At 47.6% G+C, this 22,044-nt stretch overlaps 1 protein-coding gene across 4 annotated transcripts in view; it reads right to left on the reverse strand.

Moving 5' to 3' along the window:
• Nucleotides 1–9,238: 9,238 nt before the first annotated feature.
• NSMCE2 (NSE2 (MMS21) homolog, SMC5-SMC6 complex SUMO ligase) overlaps nt 9,239–22,044 on the reverse strand; it is a 461,402-nt gene continuing 448,596 nt past the window's right edge. For all 4 annotated transcript variants that reach the window (XM_063921296.1, XM_063921298.1, XM_063921299.1 and 1 more), the window contains 3 exons: nt 18,891–18,991; nt 14,057–14,163; nt 9,239–10,538 (listed from right to left, as the gene is read on the reverse strand). In XM_063921296.1, coding sequence (XP_063777366.1) covers nt 10,427–10,538; nt 14,057–14,163; nt 18,891–18,991 — 320 coding nt within the window. In that variant the 3' untranslated portion in view covers nt 9,239–10,426. The remainder of the gene's footprint in view (nt 10,539–14,056; nt 14,164–18,890; nt 18,992–22,044) is intronic.

The following is a 22,044-nucleotide window of genomic DNA, read 5'->3' on the forward strand; positions in this document are numbered from 1 at the left end:
CGACACAGACCCAGACAAGGACACTGATTTCAGTGTCGACGGTGAAGAAACAAACGTATTTTCCTTTAGGGCCACACGTTAAGGGCAATGAAGGAGGTGTTACATATTTCTGATACTCCAAGTACCACAAAAAAGGGTATTATGTGTGAGGTGAAAAAACTACCTGTAGTTTTTCCTGAATCAGATAAATTATATGAAGTGTGTGATGATGCGTGGGTTTCCCCCGATAGAAAATTATTGGCGGTATACCTTTTCCCGCCAGAAGTTAAGGCGCGTTGGGAAACACCCCTCAGGGTGGATAAGGCGCTCACACGCTTATCAGAACAAGTGGCGGTACCATCTACAGATAGGACCGTACTTAAGGAGCCAGCTAATAGGAGGCTGAAAAATATCCTAAAATGTATACACACACATGCTGGTGTTATACTGTGACCAGCGATCGCCTCAGCCTGGATGTGCAGACCTGAGGTGGCTTGGTCGGATTCCCTGACTAAAAATATTGATACCCTTGACAGGGACAGTATTTTATTGACTATAGAGCATTTAAAGGATGCATTTCTATATATGCGAGATGCGCAGAGGGATATTGCACTCTGGCATCAAGAGTAAATGCGATGTCCATATCTGCAAGAAGATGTTTATGGACACGACAGTGGTCAGGTGATGCAGATTCCAAACGGCACAAAGATGTATTGCCGTATAAAGGGGAGGAGTTATTTGGGGTCGGTCCATGGGACCTGGTGGCCACGGCAACTGCTGGAAAATCCACCGTTATTTACCCTAAGTCACATCTCTGCAGAAAAAGACACCGTCTTTTCAGCCTCAGTCTTTTCGTCCCTATAAGAGTCATATCTGCCCAGGAATAGAGAAAAGGGAAGAAGACTGCAGCAGGCAGCCCATTCCCAGGAATAGAAGCCCTTCGCCGCTTCTACTAAGTTCTCAGCATGACGCTGGGACCGTACAGGACCCCTGGATCCTACAAGTAGTATCCAAGGGGTACAGATTGGAATGTCGAGGCGTTTCCCCCCTCGCAGGTTCCTGTAGTCTGCTGTACCAATGTCTCCCTCCGACAGGGAGGCAGTATTGAAAATAATTCACAAGCTGTATTCCCAGCAGGTGATAATAAAAATACCCCTCCTACAACAAGGAAAGGGGTATTGTTCCACACTATATGGTGGTACTGAAGCCAGAAGGCTAGGTGAGACCGATTCTAAATCAAAAAAATTTTTTTGAACACTTACAAAGGTTCAAATTCAGATGGAGTCACTCAGAGCAGTGATAGCAAACAAGGGGACTATATAGTGTCCCGGGACATCAGGGATGCTTACCTCCATGTCCCAAAAAATTTGCTTTTCTCACCAAGGGTACCTCAGGTTCGTGGTACAGAACTGTCACTATCAGTTTCAGACGATGCCGTTGGATTGTCCAAGGCACCCCGGGTCCTTACCAAGGTAATGACCGAAATGAGGATTCGTCGTCAAAGAGAATGGACGACCTCCTGATAAGAACAAGGTCCAGAGAACAGTTGGAGGTCGGAGTAGCACTATCTCAAGTAGTTCTACGACAGCACGGGTGGATTCTAAATATTCCATAACCGCAGTTGTTCCGACGACACGTCTGCTGGTCCTAGGGATGATTCTGGACACAGTCCAGGAAAAGGTGTTTCTCCCAGAGGAGAAAGCCAGGGAGTTATCCGAGCTAATCGGGATCCTCCTAAAACCAGGAAAAGTGTCAGTGCATCATTGCACAAGAGTCCTGGTAAAAATGGTGGCTTATTACGAAGCGCTTCCATTCGGCAGATTTCACACAAGAACTCTTCAGTGGGATCTGCTGGACAAATGGTCCGGATCGCATCTTCAGATGCATCAGCGGATAACCCTATATCCAAGGACAAGGGTGTCTCTCCTGTGGTGATTACAGAGTGCTCATCTTCTAGAGGGCCGCAGATTCGGCATTCAGGATTGGATGCTGGTAACCACGGAGGCCAGCCTGAGAGGCTGGGGAGCAGTCACACAGGGAAAAAATTTCCAGGGAGTGTGATCAAGTCTGGAGAATTCTCTCCACATAAATATACTGGAGCTAAGAGCAAATTTATAATGCTCTAAGTTTAGCAAGGCCTCTGCTTCAAGGTCAGCCGGTATTGATCCAGTGGGATAACATCACGGCAGTCGCCCACGTAAACAGAAAGGGCGGCACAAGAAGCAGGAGGGCAGTGGTCAAAACTGCAAGGATTTTTCGCTAGGCGGAAAATCATGTGTTAGCACTGTCAGCAGTGTTCATTCCGGGAGTGGATGACTGGGAAGCAGACTTCCTCAGCAGGCACGACCTCCACCCGGGAGAGTGGGAACTTCATCGGGAAGTTTTCCGCATGATTGTGAACCGTTGGGAAAGACCAAAGGTGGACATGATGGCGTCCCGCCCGAACAAAAAACGTGACAGGTATTGCGCCAGGTCACGAGACCTTCAGGCGATAGCTGTGGACGTCCTGGTAACACCGTGGGTGTAACAGTCGGTGTATGTGTTCCCTCCTCTGTTTCTCATAACCAAGGTATTGAGAATTATAAGACGTAGAGGAGTAAGAACTATACTCGTGGCTCCGGATTGGCCAAGAGGGACTTGGTACCCGGAACTTCAAGAGATGCTCACAGAGGACTAATGGCCTCGGGAGCTAAGATGGGATTTGCTTTCAGCAAGAACCATGTCTGTTCCAAGAGGAACCGTGGCATCTGCCTCTAAGAAAGGACCTGCTCCAGCAGGGACCTTGTCTGTTCCAAGACTTACCGCGACTGCGTTTGACGGCATGGTGGTTGAACGCCGGATCCTAAGGGAAAAGGCATTCCGGAAGAAGTCATACCTACCCTGGTCAAAGCCAGGAAGGAGGTGACCGTACAACGTTATCACCACATGTGGTGAAAATATATTGCGTGGGTGAGGCCAGGAAGGCCCCACGAAAAAATTTCGACTAGGTCGATTTCTGCACTTCCTGAAAACAGGAGTGTCTATGAGCCTCAAATTGGGGTCCATTAAGGTTCAAGTTTCGGCCCTGTAGATTTTCTTCCAGAAAAAATTGGCTTCAATTCCTGAAGTCCAGACGTTTGTCAAGGGAGTATTGCATATACAGCCCCTTGTGTGCCTCCAGTGGCACCGTGGGATCTCAACGTAGTGTTGGGATTCCTAAAATCATATTGGTTTGAACCGCTCAAATCTGTGGATTTGAAATATCTCACATGGAAAGTGACCATGTTGTGGCCCTGGCCTCGGCCAGACGATTGTCAGAATTGGGGGCTTTGTCTTAAAAAAGCCCATATTTGTTTTTCCAGTCGGACAAGGCAGAACTGCGGACTCGTCCCCAGTTTCTTCCTAAGGTGGTGTCAGCGTTTCACCTGAAACAACATATTGTGGTGCCTGCGGCTACTAGGGACTTGGAGGACTCCAAGTTGCTAGACGTTGTCGGGGCCCTAAAAATATATATATATATATATATATATATATATATATATATATATATATATATATATATATATATATATTCCAGGACGGCTGGAGTCAGAAATTCTGACTTGCTGTTTATATTGTATGCACCCAAAAAGCTGGGTGCTCCTGCTTCTAAGCAGACTATTGCTTGTTGGATTTGTAGTACAATTCAGCTTGCACATTCTGTGGCAGGCCTGCCACAGCCAAAATCTGTAAGTGCCCATTCCACAAGGAAGGTGGGCTCATCTTGGGCGGATGCCCGAGGGGGTCTCGGCTTTAAAATTTTGCCGAGCAGTTACGTGGTCAGGGGGGAACACGTTTGTAAAATTCTACAAATTTGATACCCTGGCTGAGGAGGACCTGGAGTTCTCTCATTCGGTGCTGCAGAGTCATCCGCACTCTCCCGCCCGTTTGGGAGCTTTGGTATAATCCCCATGGTCCTGACGGAGTCCCCAGCATCCACTAGGACGTTAGAGAAAATAAGATTTTACTTACCGATAAATCTATTTCTCGTAGTCCGTAGTGGATGCTGGGCGCCCATCCCAAGTGCGGATTGTCTGCATTACTTGTACATAGTTATTGTTACAAAAATCGGGTTATTATTGTTGTGAGCCATCTTTTTTAGAGGCTACTTCATTGTTATCATACTGTTAACTGGGTTCAGATCACAAGTTGTACGGTGTGATTGGTGTGGCTGGTATGAGTCTTACCCGGGATTCAAGATCCTTCCTTATTGTGTACGCTCGTCCGGGCACAGTACCTAACTGAGGCTTGGAGGAGGGTCATAGGGGGAGGAGCCAGTACACACCATGTGATCCTAAAAGCTTGCTTTTGTGCCCTGTCTCCTGCGGAGCCGCTGTTCCCCATGGTCCTGACGGAGTCCCCAGCATCCACTACGGACTACGAGAAATAGATTTATCGGTAAGTAAAATCTTATTTTTACTACGCATTGGGGCAGATGTATTAAGCCTGGAGAAGCGATAAAGCAGTGATAAGTGGAAGGTGATAACGCACCAGCCAATCAGCTCGTCATTTTCAAACCCAAAATGATTGGCTTGTGCGTTATCACCATGCACCACTTTATCACTTCTCCAGGCTTAATACATCTGCCCCATAGTAACTGCTGCTTTTCATGCTGTGTTATCTTACTTAGATGTAATTATTTTAGCACTGGTTACCTTGTCACTTGCCTGGTTATCTGTTAGCAAATGAAGGAGACGCGCATATTAATGCATAACGACAACTCCAGGCCACACCCCAAACTCACTGGCCACACCCATGTCTTCTGCTGTAATATGGGAACTCTTGGGTATATGGATATTGCAGGTGAAAACGTTACTTCACAGCTCTTTCTCCAGAAACAAAACTTTATGCAACACATTGTAACTCTTGACTTTTAACCAACAATACTAACATTTCAAAGAAGAGAAAAAACATTGCTGGATATTTGCAATAATTGCAACATGTTGCTCCGATTCCTAAATAACACGAGCAGCAAACAGTGACCGGGGCCACAAAGGTGCCAACGGATTTCTGGTAGAAGTTTGTGAAGTACCAGAGAGCTTAGCAGAGCTAGAACATACACTCAGTGGCCGTCACATTATTAGATGCCCCGTTCTACAGTAGTATCTAGCAGGATCCTCCCTTACCCATAGAGCAGCCCAAATTCCTCCCCAAATCTCTACGGTGCTCCACTGTACTGACATCTGGTGGCTGCGGAGGCAACTCGAGAACCCAGAACTTATAGCTATGGAACTAGCTTGAGATGTTGTGCAGTGGGTGACATGGTGCCTTATCCTACACGTGGCCATATAGGGATGCACATGGTCCGCAACAGTACGCTGTGGCATTTATACAGTATCACCTGCTATTAAAGGGTTTAGGAAACATTCCCCACCCCACTACACCATCAATACCACCAGCCTGACGCGTGGACACAAAGCATGGGGGATCCATGTTGCTTATGCCACATTCCGATCTTACCATATGCTTGTGGCAGCAAAGAGAGAAATTTGGCAGACCAGGCGGAATTTTCCGAACATCACTTTTGGCGGTCCTGCCCCACTGTAGCCCCAAATTCCTGTTCTTAGTCGACATGGGTGGTACTCAGTGGGGTCTTCTGCTGCTGTAGCCCATCTGCTTGATGATGTAACATACTATGGGGGTAATTCCAAGTTGATCGCAGCAGGAATTCTTTTAGCAATTGGGCAAAACCATGTGCACTGCAGGGGAGGCAGATTTAACATTTGCAGAGAGAGTTAGATTTGGGTGGGGTGTATTCAATCTGCAATCTAATTTGCAGTGTAAAAATAAAGCAGCCAGTATTTACCCTGCACAGAAACAAAATAACCCACCCAAATCTAACTCTCTCTGCAAATGTTATAACTGCCCCCCCCTGCAGTGCACATGGTTTTGCCCAACTGCTAAAAAATTTCCTGCTACGATCAACTTGGAATGACCACCTATGTGTTTAGAAATGCTCCTTTGCACCACTTTGCAACATGTAGATATGTGTTACCATCACCTACCTGTCAGCTTGAACCAGCTCTGACCTCTCCCATGAACAAGGCTTTCCCTATAACGCTAGAGACTATGAAAGTCAGTTACTGAAACCATTACACCTGGCACCAACATCACACACATTCTACGGTCAAAGTCACTTAGATCACACTTATTCTCCATTCAGGAGTTTGGTCTGTACAGCCGAGCCCCTGGACCATGTCTAGAGGTTTTTATGAATTAAGTTGCAGCTACATGACTGGTTGATTTATTCGCGTTAACAAGCAGGCGTAAAATACCCTCTGAGTATAATGCAGGGAATGAATGTCTGATCTACACTAAACCTAGCAGCAGGAGATACAAGGGCAGAAGCTAACACAGCAGCGTTTATTAGCGGTCACCGGTCTGTGACATTATGCAAATGCCGCTACGAAGTCCTTCCCTTGTGTACATCCATGCTGCCGTATGTGCAAGGTCAAAGACGCCCACTTTCTGCGTCTGCACACGCAGGAATACCGATTAGCGCCTCCTATAAGATCCCAATTATTGTGGTGACCCCTTTTATTGTCACATGGGTTTGAGGTGAGGGTACCACGTGGCAGTGGAGCAAATAAGTCTGTTTGTTGGGTGGAGGCCAAGGGCACCGGCTGCTATGACGTTAATTCGGCATGGTTGCATGAGAATCTACTCATCACTTGTAAATCAGCTTAACCTCTTGCCTGCTATAGTCATACCTGACCACACTAGCAAATACATTATCTGATCTGGTTGCAAACGATGCGTTCAGTCAGATACATAGCTTGGGCGGCTGCCGGAAGATAATCTTCCTGCAGCAGTCACTCACAAAGGGACCTCCTGACCCCTCTCTGCCTTCCTACACTCTCCCCCAATGTCTGCCGGTACTGCCGATCACTGCTGATTGGTCAGCACCTGCAGGGCCCCCGCTCGAAGGCCGCAAAGGAAAGATTACACAAGAGTGTACCTGGCGGCTGCTCATCAAAAGTGCAATGGTTTCCGATGGTGGTGCTCTGATGTTTAAAAAATGTTTTTTTTTTTTTTTTTTTTAAATGTTAAAAAAAACCAGACCGTTATAATTTTTTTTTTAATAAAATTATGTTGGATAAGTTTAAATGCATGTTCTTCACCTAATACACTCATGAAAACCCCCGCCAATTTCTGAGCATTTTTTGGGAAATTTTTCTTTTTGTCAGTTAAGTGGTTAAAAGTGTTCCAAGTAGGAATATTGTAGAGAACGGGTGGTCTTCAGTATGCCGACTGACGGGATCCCGGCGCACAGTATACCGGCGCCGGAATCCCGACAGCCGGCATACCGACACTTATTCTCCCTCCGACGACCCCCCTGGAGGGAGAATAAAATAGCGTGGCGCGCTACATTTGCGCTCGCCACACTGTCGGTAAGCCGGCAGTCGGGCTCCCGGCGCCAGTATGCTGGTCGCTGGGACCCCGGCCGCCGGCGTACCATACTGAACCCCTAGAGAACCAGTCAGGGCAATGGATAATCTCAGTAGAGCCAGAAACAGAGACTAGTGCGAAGGTGCAAGATAAGAACCAAAGGTTCCAGGAATATGTAATTGCAATGAAGTGTTCTATAATTGCAGATAGTGCATATATAATGTAAACAATAATGTTCCAAAGCCCATCAGTCTCCGTCACCCGCCAGACACAGTAATGATACTAAAACGAGGTGCACAGGCTACAGCAGGCATGTTAAACTCGTGGCCCTCCAGCTGTTGTGAAACTACAAGTTCCAGCATGCTTTACCAGCATACCTTCCACTGATCAGCTGGTAAAGCATGCTGGGACTTGTAGTTTCACAACAGCTGGATGACCAGGAGTTTGACATGCCTGGGATACAACAATATGACCGTGTAGGCTCAGCACTTTGGTTTGGGATATATAGTTATATTTGCATACACGTATATTTGTCAGGGCTGATGAAGGGTTAATGACGCCTGTATCTGGCAGTCTGCAGTTAGAGACCTACCTGCCATGTGAGCGCCTGTTATAGTCACATTTATAATTAGAACTTTCACTACAGTTTTGTGGTGACTTCCTCTGAGCTTGCGGCTGTGCGCCCACTTCAGTCAGCTATGAATCATAGCCTGCACTGCTCACCTGTCACACTCACTGCAGTGACACAGCCAGGACCTGCCTCCGCCACTGCCGGCTCCAGCCATGCAGACAGTCCACAGAGCCCTGCAGTATAGTCAGCTGCTATATACACTGCTCGGGTGGGTTAATGAGGGTGGTCATTTCAGTTTATTGGGTACTCCGTTATACACGTGACCACGTACAGATAATTAGTACTACGTTTTATTCGGGCCGTATTTAGAAGTCATGCTTTCAGTATTTCTTTAAACAAAGCTGCTTCACTAATTATGACAACTATTCGTTATCGCCGTGATTAGCGCCCACGTCTACGGGCACGTGTGAGGAGTCCCAGCCAGTGATCCATAGAGAAGACACTGTGTGATCGTGGGTTTGACTAGTCGCACCCGCTCGTGTGTAGTTGCTGCCACATAACGATGACAGAGGACCTATATGTGGGTACCAGCCACTGCATACCGGGAACACCCCACAAGACTTGCCACTGCTCTGAACCAGTCATCTAGCCAGGCTGGGTATAGGATTTCGGAGGTCAGAATACAGACGCCGGGATCCCAACCGCAGGAATGCCGGTAGGGGGGCGGGCGCTGCCTGACATATCCAAAAATAGGAAGCTCCAATCCCGAGATTGAGTCCCGGCCAATTTTAGGCCGGGATCCCACCGATCCCAGGATTGGCCACCCTAGCTGCTACCCATACAGAGGCAAGACATTAATAGCAGAAACAGGAGCACAATGAACAATACATAGCTGCGCCTGACATAGGGAAGGGATGAGGCGCCCATGGGAGATAGGAATAGGTAGGAGGACGGACAGTTGGCCACAGAGATCGCCCCTGCCCTGGAGCTGGGGGCAGGTCTGCATTGGGTGGTAAGTACTATAGGGGCAGATGTATTAAGCCTGGAGAAGCGACAAAGCAGTGATAAGTGGAAGGTAATAACGCACCAGCCAATCATTACGGGTTTGAAAATTGAGAGTTAGGAGCTGATTGGCTGGTGCGTCATCACCTTCCACTTATCACTTCTCCAGGCTTAATACATCTGCCCCCAGGTTCCTCATACTCTGTTGCTATGTAGTATACACACAATATCACCTGCTCTTATTTCTACGTAGCAAATAATTCATCACAATAAGAGCTGTTCAGCATTAGGTCTTTCTTTTATTGAAAACGTCTCATTACAGCAGCAGTCCTCCGTTACCCATTATTCTGTCTGCAAAATCCAGAATAGAACCTTTATAAACTAACCCGGATCAATAATTGCTAGTAATGCAAAAAGTAACATTGCTGTGAATGAATCACAAGGAGAATGATTTGAGATTATGGGGTATATTCAATTGGTGTTCGAAAACTGCCGTCTGTCGAAAAGATGTCAGTTTTCGACTTTTTAAGGTCGAAACGCGATTCGACGTATTCAATGCTATTCGACAAGTCGAGGAATTGTCGAAAAGCACGTGGATCGGCGGAATAGCTGTGAGATGTGAGACCCGAGAGGAGAAGAGCGGGGGAGAGGGGGGGGGGAGCCGCAGGGAGACAGTCGGCGTATAGAGGAGATCAGCGCTACAGTAGCACTGCAACAGGATGTCACACAGCCCTGTATGCCTGCCGGCTGTCCCCGCAGCTTGCCCCCCCCCCCCCCCCCCCACCCCCTCCTCCTCTGCGTCCCTCATCTCAATTCGACTTTAAAAAGTCGAACTGAGATGAGATTGAAAACAGTTGTCGGATCCATTCCGACAAATACATGTCGGAATGGATCCGACTTTAATTGAATATACCCCTATATAAACAAGTAGAAAGAAATGAATACAACATGTATCAAAACAATTTTGTGCTTGCAGAAGTGACGTCAGCAGGGTGGTCTATATACATTACATGTGTATAGTTTCTTCTGCTAGTCTGTGTCAGACCTTCAGCTTTGCTGGCAAGTCCATCAGCCTACACAAAGGGCCTGATTCAGGTTTGTAAGTAAAGCAAGAAAGCACACATCTGAGCAAAACCATGCTGCACTGTAGCTGGGGCAGATGTAACATGTGAAGAGAGAGTTAGATTTGGGTGGGTTATATTGTTTCTGTGCAGGGTAAATACTGGCTGCTTTATTTTGACACTGCAATTTAGATTTCCGTTTAAACACACCCCACCCAAATCTAACTCTCTCTGCACATGTTACATCTGCTCCACCTGCAGTGCAGCATGGTTTCGCCCAGTTGCTTGCTTTTTTGCTTTGCTTACAAACATGAATCAGGCACAGTGCTTGCGATCTGCACCTAGCGTCACAGTTATATAACTGTATTTTATATCTCGTGGGGGGGGAATGGCACCAATTCTCAGCTCAGTGGTGACTTTGCTTTTTGTTGTGAACCTCGATGGCTCTTTTTAGTGCATTGTCTGGGACCAGGTCCGATATGCTCATGTCAGAGTGATCGCAGCCAACCTTCGGGCACCTAGGGAGACAACAGACAATAGGATCAGACTATGAATATAAAGGCCTTGCCAACAGTGTATATAATACATAAAAGCCCTGAATAATTGTGCAACTGTGAAAGACTTTGTGGACAGTATGGGGCTGTTTCTGCGTTGCAACAATGTCATCACATGCAAAAGAACAGGTCTGAGGTTGTGTCAGGGTGTGTTGCGTTCTAGTCTGAGTTGTGTGTGGTACTAGGCATGGGAGACATGTGCTTAGGGGTGCCACTAGCTGGGGGCAGCACGGCAGACAGCATGCAGTGCCCCAACTCAGATGCTGTTATTATTTGGGCACAGAACAAGGACTACATCCTATGTTGTCTCAGGAGCGGGCGTATGCGCAGTCCAGGAGCCTTTAAGAGGTTCTAATCCCACAGAAGAGGCTGAAAGAGATATGGAGGCAGTCTCACCAGAATCCTGATGGTGAAGTGGCAATGGGGGGAGGGGGCTTTGGGGGGAGAGAATGGGCGGGGGGAGAGAATGGGCGGGGGGAGGGGAGGCAAGCCGTCATCTCACCTGTTGGAGAGTAGGAGACTGAGAATAGCGCTCAGACCAAGGTGTTAGATATACTCTGCTACAGAGTGTATCTAATGCAGTATAGCAGCTAGGCTGGAGGATGCTGTGATACGAATTATTTGCTGAGTCTATTTAAATATATAGTCCACAAAAGAGGGACACATCCTCTAAGGGCGTCGTCAGGTAAATATGATTTGGGGATTTTTTATAAGGATTGGACTTGCGATGCCATCCACAGATTACCCTACACTAATAAAGTATTAATTGCTCCAAGGCCAGATACGAATATAAGCCAAGAACAGGGAAGAGCACATCCCAACACTGGCTGCATGGTACTGACCCGGAGTCCTCAGGACAGTGGGTGCAAACGTCCATTATCAGCAATGTATAGTGTTACCTGCACAGGAGTCATTTCTGGGGACTATACAACGCTTTGTGGGAGAGACACTCACAGCTCACTGCTACCAGGAAGCGCCAGCCACTCACAGCTCACTGCTACCAGGAAGCGCCAGCCACTCACAGCTCACTGCTACAAGGAAGACCAGCCACTCACAGCTCACTGCTACAAGGAAGACCAGCCACTCACAGCTCACTGCTACAAGGAAGACCAGCCACTCACAGCTCACTGCTACAAGGAAGACCAGCCACTCACAGCTCACTGCTACAAGGAAGACCAGCCACTCACAGCTCACTGCTACCAGGAAGCACCAGCCACTCACAGCTCACTGCTAAAAGGAAGACCAGCCACTCACAGCTCACTGCTACCAGGAAGCGCCAGCCACTCACTGCTACCAGGAAGCGCCAGCCACTCACAGCTCACTGCTACCAGGAAGCGCCAGCCACTCACAGCTCACTGCTACCAGGAAGACCAGCCACTCACAGCTCACTGCTACCAGGAAGCGCCAGCCACTCACAGCTCACTGCTACCAGGAAGCGCCAGCCACTCACAGCTCACTGCTACAAGGAAGACCAGCCACTCACAGCTCACTGCTACAAGGAAGACCAGCCACTCACAGCTCACTGCTACCAGGAAGACCAGCCACTCACAGCTCACTGCTACAAGGAAGACCAGCCACTCACAGCTCACTGCTACCAGGAAGCACCAGCCACTCACAGCTCACTGCTACAAGGAAGACCAGCCACTCACAGCTCACTGCTACCAGGAAGCGCCAGCCACTCACTGCTACCAGGAAGCGCCAGCCACTCACAGCTCACTGCTACCAGGAAGCGCCAGCCACTCACAGCTCACTGCCACAAGGAAGCGCCAGCCACTCACAGCTCACTGCCACAAGGAAGCGCCAGCCACTCACAGCTCACTGCTAGAAGGAAGCGCCTGCCACTCACAGCTCACTGCTACCAGGAAGCACCAGCCACTCACAGCTCACTGCTACAAGGAAGACCAGCCACTCACAGCTCACTGCTACCAGGAAGCACCAGCCACTCACAGCTCACTGCTACAAGGAAGACCAGCCACTCACAGCTCACTGCTACCAGGAAGCGCCAGCCACTCACTGCTACCAGGAAGCGCCAGCCACTCACAGCTCACTGCTACCAGGAAGACCAGCCACTCACAGCTCACTGCTACCAGGAAGCGCCAGCCAATCACAGCTCACTGCTACCAGGAAGCGCCAGCCAATCACAGCTCACTGCTACCAGGAAGCGCCAGCCACTCACAGCTCACTGCCACAAGGAAGCGCCAGCCACTCACAGCTCACTGCCACAAGGAAGCGCCAGCCACTCACAGCTCACTGCTAGAAGGAAGCGCCAGCCACTCACAGCTCACTGCCACAAGGAAGCGCCAGCCAATCACAGCTCACTGCTACAAAGAAAGAACCAGCCACTCACAGCTCACAGCCACAAGGAAGTTCCAGCCACTCACAGCTCACTGCTACCAGGAAGCGCCAACCACTCACAGTTCACTGCTACCAGGAAGCACCAGCCACTCACAGCTCACTGCTACCAGGAAGCACCAGCCACTCACAGCTCACTGCTACCAGGAAGCACCAGCCACTCACAGCTGACTGCTACCAGGAAGCGCCAGCCAATCACAGCTCACTGCTACCAGGAAGCGCCAGCCACTCACAGCTCACTGCCACAAGGAAGCGCCAGCCACTCACAGCTCACTGCCACAAGGACGCGCCAGCCACTCACAGCTCACTGTTACCAGGAAGCGCCAGCCACTCACAGATCACTGCCACAAGGAAGCGCCAGCCACTCACAGCTCACTGCTACAAGGAAGACCAGCCACTCACAGCTCACTGCCACAAGGAAGCTCCAGCCACTCACAGCTCACTGCTACCAGGAAGCGCCAACCACTCACAGTTCACTGCTACCAGGAAGCGCCAGCCACTCACAGCTCACTGCTACCAGGAAGACCAGCCACTCACAGCTCACTGCCACCAGGAAGCACCGGCCACTCACAGCTCACTGCCACAAGGAAGCATCGGCCACTCACAGCTCCCTGCCACAAGAAAGCACCAGCCACTCATAGCTCACTGCTACAAAGAAAGAACCAGCCACTCACAGCTCACTGCCACAAGGAAGCACCAGCCACTCACAGCTCACTGCCACAAGGAAGCACTGGCCACTCACAGCTCACTGCCACAAGGGAGCACCGGCCACTCACAGTTCACTGCCACAAGGAAGCGCCAGCCACTCACAGCTCACTGCTACAAGGAAGTGCAAGCCACTCACAGCTCACTGCTACAATGAAGTGCAAGCCACTCACAGCTCACTGCCACAAGGAAGCGCCGGCCACTAACAGCTCACTGCCACAAGGAAGAGCCAGCCAATCACAGCTCTCTGCCACAAGGAACACCAGCCACTCACAGCTCACTGCCAAAAGGAAAAACTGGCCACTCACAGCTCACTGCCACAAGGAAGCACCAGCCACAAGGATGCACCAGATTCATCTCGTGTCATATGACACTTGTGTCACCTCTATGTTACACCAAGCACAAATGTACACGTAGAAACTCACCTGGTGGCCTTTTTCTTCTGGTGTCTGCTTTGGATCATCCGCTCTATGGCTTCTCTCTCATACGTGTGACCACACACTTTGTTTTTCACTGGGTTCACCATTTCCATCTGTGATAAGATGAGAACAAGACTCACAGGAACACTGGCATATCAGAGTGGGCGGGAACACACTGGCTTCCGAAACACTGCAATCTTAGCCGGTGACTGGCACTAATATTACTACCAGCATACTGGACCCATCTTTTGTGGGGTCCCCTCCCTCCCCTTAAACTCCCCTCAGTCAATACATCTTTTGGATGATCCCCGTCTCCTGTCTGCCGCACCTCACCCCTTACTCCCCGATGTCCCTTCACAGCGGGAGACATTGGTAGGGGGTGTGTGTGTATGTATGTCTCCAGTGCCGCAGTGGGAGCCGATGGCAGGAGGCACGCGTATGTGTCTCCAATGCCGCAGTTAGAGCCGATAGCAGGGGGCGTGCGTATGTGTCTCTATTGCTGCAGTGGGAGCTGTTGGAAGGGGGCGTGGATACGTGTGTGCGTCACCGCGGACGCTACAACTGACACTGCGCATGGCGGAGACTGGACAAACTGCAGTGAATAATTATATAGATGTATACCTACAATGCGCTATTACATGAGAAACAGATTGTTCCAGAAACGTTTGGGTTTCTTCCTCCATTCACCACCGTCTCCCACTTTGTATTGTCATGCTACCCGTATATAATCGCACCATGTATGTATGGCTATGCGTGTTGCTAATACAAATCTATGCGGTTCTTGATTCTATATCTGGATATTTATGAACGACACAATACTGCATATGCCTTACGTATCCCTAGCCGACATGCAGTCACGCTGTCCACACTGACTAGGTCAGCATTCAAAAAGTCAACACTTTTTGGTGAAAATGTCGACACGGGTTAAGGTTACAGTTCAGCATAGCTGAAAACTGGATTGTTTACTTTGTGTCCATGTCATCAATTCATCAGTGACAACACGCTGAACGCCGACATGCTCTGTGTCGGCATTTTGGATGCCGACGTGATTACTGCTGACCTAATATACGGAACGCTCCCTAGCTAGTGCTGTGACTGTATGTATGATATGCAGCTGTTACAGTAGGTAGAACACTGCTGTTTCTGATTTCACCTCTGTGAGGCACAACAAGCAGTATTTACTAACCTAACACCCTGCATCGAGTGATACTGTGTAAGCATAGATTGCTGGAACTTCTGTACTACTAACACTGGCCAGCCCTGGTGCAACCCAGGTGCCCTGTCTGCTGCTGTCTTATCCTGGAATCAACATCGCAAACTGTATATCGCTCTATTCTCTTGGGAAAAACTTGGACTAGATGCTGCCCTTGCACAGCTGCCCAAAATGCCTCTTGTTTGGGGGCACTGCGAGCAAAATGTATCCGAGACTGCAGCAACCCTCGTGAAACGTTAGCTCAGACCGCGGTATTGGTTCCGGTGACACATTTACTGTAGGAGGATGTAACTGGATACAGCGACAGTATATGAAACATATGCAGGCAACGGTTACACGGAAGGATAGTGTCTGCACTATGTATTCTCGAACAGCCGATAGATGAGCCGTATACCGTACACATTCCCACCGCTTATGTTCTTAGCAGCTGGATAATGTACAGTAGCTGACAATGGAATCCATCCGGTTGCTATAGGAACATTCCATAATCTATCCAGGATGCCAGATAGCTGGTAAAGGTAAATATCGTGCAGTACTTAATGACCTGAGTGGACGCCCCCTTTCAGTTTTACAATTTCACAACAGGTATAAAATTAGCAACAAGTGTAAGAAGTAAGGTGGTGACACTTCCAGAATCACTGTCCCAAGCTGTGCAGAAATAAGAGGTTTATACTACAATGTACCAGTACAGTCCTACTCACTCATTGTATAGGCAGATATTATGTACAGAGAGGTTCACAGATTTGTGTATTCATAGGGTGGCTGGACCCATTATCCCCCGACTTAACAGGGATTTTTCCACCTAAGGCAGGTGAAAAAAATTCCCCGTTGACTGCTGGTTTCAGGGCTAACTGAATAGCCCCGGGCCATCAATTAGCCAGCGGTAATCTACCGTGGATTATTGAATTCTCCCCTAAAATATGTAATAATAAGAATTATAATAATAAAAATTCAATTAAAATCCTCACCATTTGACAGATCTGACATTGACTTGCATGTACATTTTGGGATACAACAGACTTAGGGGTATATTCAAATTGAAGTCGAAAACTGCAGTCTGTCGAAAAGACGGCAGTTTTCGACTTTTTAAGGTCGAATCCTGATTCGACCTATTCAATATTTTGCTAAATTTTTCGACAAGTCGAGAAATTCGACTTGTCGAAAAGCACGTGGATCGGCGGAATAGCTGCCGATCCACGTGTTTTTGTCGAAACCGGGGCCAAAACCACGACCATCTCAGTCAGACATCAAAATAATGTCGGACTGAGATGCGAGGGGGGGGAGCCGCAGGGCCAGCCGGCGGGCATACAGGGAGATCAGCGCTACATAGCGCTGCAGCTGGATGTCACTCAGCCCAGCTGCAGCGCTACTGTAGCACTGATCTTCCCTGTATGCCCGCCGGCTGTCCCCCCGCAGCTCGCCCCCCTTCTCTTCCTCTGCGTCCCATCTAAATTCGACTTGAAAAAGTCGAATTAAGATGGGATTGAATAGGGGTTGTCGGATCCATTCCGACAAATACATGTCTGAATGGATACGACTTTAATTGAATATACCCCTAAGCATATTTAAGGACCTACACACCTGTGACAGCGAGGGGGAAAGTCTGCTGTGTGCAAAGGTCACACACTACAACAGGTAACAGCACAGAGCGCATGGAGCGTCTGCAGGACACAACGACGTCCCTTGCAGCTGGAAGAAGGCGGATTTAGCTTGTAGACCCAGTTACTGAGACTGCCACCCTCATCTGCACTGATACAGGGTTTCATAGCGCCATTATACTGGCACGTTGCTCCTGTATGTTTTTTAAAGTGTTTAATTAAATGGATTGTTTTTCGCCCAACCTAAATAACTATACAATTGTATAAATAATGATATTGTTGTGTGATAGCTGTGCACATTGCCCTCTTATAGAACACTGCTTTAATCCAGCTGCAAGCTATATCTGTATAAGAAATCAGTTATCCTGGAGTGAGCGCTGTAGGTCAGAGCTACATGCCAGTGCTCCTCCCCGCAATATGCACTAAGTAAGGAGGGCAGTATGTGGTGCCCCTGGTGCTATGAGGGCAACATGTAGTGCTCCTGGCGCTGTGGGGGCAGCATAGAGTGCTACTGATGCTGTGAGGGTTGCATGTAGTGCTCCTGGTGCTGTGGGGACATGATGGAGTGCTCCTGGCGCTGTGAGGGCAGTATGTAGTGCTCCTGGCGCTGTGAGGGCAGTATGTAGTGCTCCTGGTACTGTGAGGGCAGTATGTGGTGCTCCTGTTGCTGTGAGGGCAGCATGTAGTGCTCCTGGCGCTGTGGGGGCAGCATCGAGTGCTACTGGTGCTGTGAGGGTTGCATGTAGTGCTCCTGGTGCTGTGAGGGCAGTATGTGGTGCTCCTGTTGCTGTGAGGGCAGCATGTAGTGCTCCTGGCGCTGTGGGGGCAGCATCGAGTGCTACTGGTGCTGTGAGGGTTGCATGTAGTGCTCCTGGTGCTGTGGGGACATGATGGGGAGCTCCTGGCGCTGTGAGGGAAGCAGGTAGTGCTCCTGGTGCTGTGAGGTCAGCATGTAGTGCTCCTGGTGCTGTGAGGGCAGCATGTAGTGCTCCTGGTGCTGTGAGGGCAGCATGTAGTGCTCCTGACGCTGTGAGGGCAGCATGTAGTGCTCCTGGCGCTGTGAGGGCAGCATGTAGTGCTCCTGGCGCTGTGAGGGCAGCATGTAGTGCTCCTGGCGCTGTGAGGGCAGCATGTAGTGCTCCTGGCGCTGTGAGGGCAGCATGTAGTGCTCCTGGTGCTGTGAGGGCAGCATGTAGTGCTCCTGGCACTGTGAGGGAACCATGTAGGGCCCCTGGCGCTGTGAGGGAACCATGTAGTGCTCCTGGCGCTGTGAGGTCAGCATGTAGTGCTCCTGGTGCTGTGAGGGCAGTATGTAGTGCTCCTGACGCTGTGAGGGCAGCATGTAGTGCTCCTGGCGCTGTGAGGGCAGCATGTAGTGCTCCTGGCGCTGTGAGGGCAGCATGTAGTGCTCCTGGCGCTGTGAGGGCAGCATGTAGTGCTCCTGGCGCTGTGAGGGCAGCATGTAGTGCTCCTGGCGCTGTGAGGGCAGCATGTAGTGCTCCTGGCGCTGTGAGGGCAGCATGTAGTGCTCCTGGCGCTGTGAGGGCAGCATGTAGTGCTCCTGGCGCTGTGAGGGCAGCATGTAGTGCTCCTGGCGCTGTGAGGGCAGCATGTAGTGCTCCTGGCGCTGTGAGGGCAGCATGTAGTGCTCCTGGCGCTGTGAGGGCAGCATGTAGTGCTCCTGGCGCTGTGAGGGAACCATGTAGGGCCCCTGGCGCTGTGAGGGAACCATGTAGGGCCCCTGGCGCTGTGAGGGAACCATGTAGGGACCCTGGCGCTGTGAGGGCAGTATGTAGTGCTCCTGGTGCTGTGAGGGCAGCATGTAGTGCTCCTGACGCTGTGAGGGCAGCATGACAGGTTCCGGTTGCTGTGGATATTACCATGTGCTAGTATGTAAACAGTAGAGGTGTAGTGACTATGGGATTAAAGTTCCAAATACAGGCTCTATATTGAATACTATCTGTACTACTTTCTATAGGTGTGAGGCCCAGGACATGATTACACATAGAACAAGCAGAAAGTATTGTACCTGTGTTATAGGACAAGTGAAATTGGCAGAGCTCTGGGTGACCGCTACCTCTTCATCTTCATCTTCCACGTTTCTGTCTGCAGAGTCCAGGGAAACCCCCACTAGGAGACAAGGAGAAACAGTAATGATTGTACATGAGATATCATTGTAGGCATACAATCTAGGCGGAGGAATCCATACCCGCTGTGCAGGGGAACACTTTATATTAGGAGAGAATATGCATGGTACACATTACACACACCGGACAATATAACCTAGAGACTGTTTTCTAACTGCAGGATATCAGCAGTCCTTCATTGAGAAGACACTTTCCTGAGCTCAGTCATCATCAGCCGTGTTCTGTAGCCATGGCGGAGGGTGGAGTTACACTGTTCCTTAAGTGGCGTCAAAGCCTAAAACTTTATTTTGGATGGAGTTGTCTAAGTTATGGTAAGAATAATATGCTCCTACTTATACAGCATTTGGTGCTGTGCTCCTAAACCGGATGAGTCCCCAACTCACTGCGTTCCGAGCTCTCTAACTAGCTGGAGAAGCAGGACAGCTGGGGAGAGCACCAAACTCTATCTTATCTTATCTTCAGAATTTCCTTTCAAATGTGAGTTTTGGATTAAAGCAATTAAATTAACAACATAGCCTGTCAAGTAAACAACACAACTTCTATCTCCAATCCTGTAAACAAATCCCATACGACATACAGATAAGCACAAAATGAATGCATCATTAACTTCTCTGGAAACAGCATTCACAAAAATAGCAATGCTATACAGTACTTTCATGGACCGGTCCTAAAAATCAAAGCGAAACATAAAAGTACACATGAGAAAGGCTTGGAAAGGGAATCGAGAGTTATTCGTCAGCAGAACTATAAAAAATAATAATAATATACATATATATATATATATATATATATATATATATACACACACACACACATACATACATACATACATACATACATACAGGTTGAGTCTCCCATAAATTGTGAAATACAGAATCTTTTGAGTGTGACTGCGATAGCAACACCTTTGCTGTCTGATGGGTCAATGTACACAGACTTTTTGAGCAAAATTATTAAAAATATTGTATATAAGGGCCTTCAGGCTATGTATATAAGGGATATATGAAACAAATGCATTCTGTATTTAGACTTGGGTGCCATCCCAAATATCTCTCGTTATGGTATACAAATATTCCAAATTATAGAAAAATCCAACATCCTGACATATATCTGACCCCTGAGGAAGTCCCATAACATTTAAAGGGACGAAACGCGTTGGGTATTAACCGCTGGTTCCCCGCTCTGCCACGGGACATACAGATAAGCCTATATCTTTTTAAAAATTGTACGAGTCAATTTTAATGTTTGTGTATTTTTGATTGTATTAAATGTGTAAAAATGGTATTACACTATCAGAAGTTTTCTTCCCTGTTGGGAGTTTTTTTGGTTTTAAGGTTCTCTGCTTTTTGGATAACTCTGATGACTTCGCCAGGGTCTTATGAACTTTTAAAAAAGGTGAGTGGTACCTCAGAGTTTCTTTTAGTCAAAGTGTGAATTCTCTCTATCCTTTGTGCATGGTTAATAAGTGCATGACCATAAGGTGGCACTTACGATTAACACACTTTTTTGTACATTAAGCACGTAAGCACCTTTTATGCATGTAAGCAGGAAGTCACTTTATAATATGAAGTGCACTTTATTGATATATCGTCTCCATCCTCTGCGTATGTGAATTGCCACGAAACGTCTGAATGACCGTGGGAGGAGGAACACCAAGGAAGTTTTGGCAAGGCTACCACTACATGCCAATAATCTTCTCTTATCTGGTACGCATATTTTGATTGTCACTGTTGATCAGTCACGGTTTTAAACACTGAAGGCGCAGCTGATTTACCACCAAAGAACATTATCAACTGGTCTTATTGGAAATTGGACTAATTTGCAATCGGGTTGTAGCCAATATATATTTTTGGAGTGTTGTTTTTACAATTATTATAATTTAATGAGCCATAATTTCAGTGGCCACTGTTTATCACACATTTAACGTTTTTCAATTCACCAGTATATTCATTGAATGTATATAAGGGATATATGAAACAAATGCATTCTGTATTTAGACTTCGGTCCCATCCCAGACATCTTTCATTATGGTATACAAATATTCCAAATTATAGAAAAATCCAACATCCAAAATACTTCTGGTCCCAAGCAGTTTTTTTTACGGTTTATTTATCATTTTTAAAAGCAGTAAAAATGACATTGAGACGATAGAGCAGAACTAAAAAAACAAATCAAACAAAAAACAAACAAACCAAGAATTAGAAAGACATCACATGACCAAATGGATGATCAAACCACACAAGTGGAGTAAAAAAACTGAGCCGATGACAGTAAATATGAATATAAATAGGCATGTTCAAATAAAACGCAAAAACGTATTAAAACCATCAAGATAAAGAAAATAGTAGATATGGGAAACAGGAGGGTGGGGAAGAGGGTTTGTGCCCCAAATGTAGGGGGAAATACCACATATCAGAAAATCAAGAGAGAGGAATAATGGCAGAAAAGAGCAAACAATATTTTTTATAAACTTAAAATGACATATGAAAATACCTTTTTACTTGAGGATAACCTTTTTAAATGTTACACTTGAAATATACTGTATATATATATATATATATATATATATATTATTTTTTTTAACAATGGCATTTTTTAAAACCACTTTTTAAAATATGCACTAACATTTTGAGGATACAATAAAAAACGATTCTTCCTTACACCTATACATCATTTATTTTTTTAATGTAGCGCAAACCTTAGTATTTTAGTAGTGGTCCATGTTACGCCACTTTCATGGTTAAGACAAAATAAATGAAGTATTAAAAAAAAAAGGAAAATACAATCCACCCATAATGCATTAGAAAGATGGCGAGCAGAAGTGTCTGACGCCTGCGCACTATAGAGTAATGATCCCTAATGGAAAAAGCTGATGATTAACAAAACTGCAATAACAGATTTTTGATACCTACCGGTAAATCCTTTACTCCTAGTCCGTAGAGGATGCTGGGGACCACATCAAGACCATGGGCACTCTTAATACTTTTCAATGGGTGTGAACTGGCTCCTCCCCTTATGCCCCTCCTCCAGACCTCA

The sequence above is a fragment of the Pseudophryne corroboree genome, chromosome 5 (genome assembly GCF_028390025.1).
Source record: "Pseudophryne corroboree isolate aPseCor3 chromosome 5, aPseCor3.hap2, whole genome shotgun sequence".
In the NCBI taxonomy this organism is placed as follows: Eukaryota; Metazoa; Chordata; class Amphibia; order Anura; family Myobatrachidae; genus Pseudophryne; species Pseudophryne corroboree.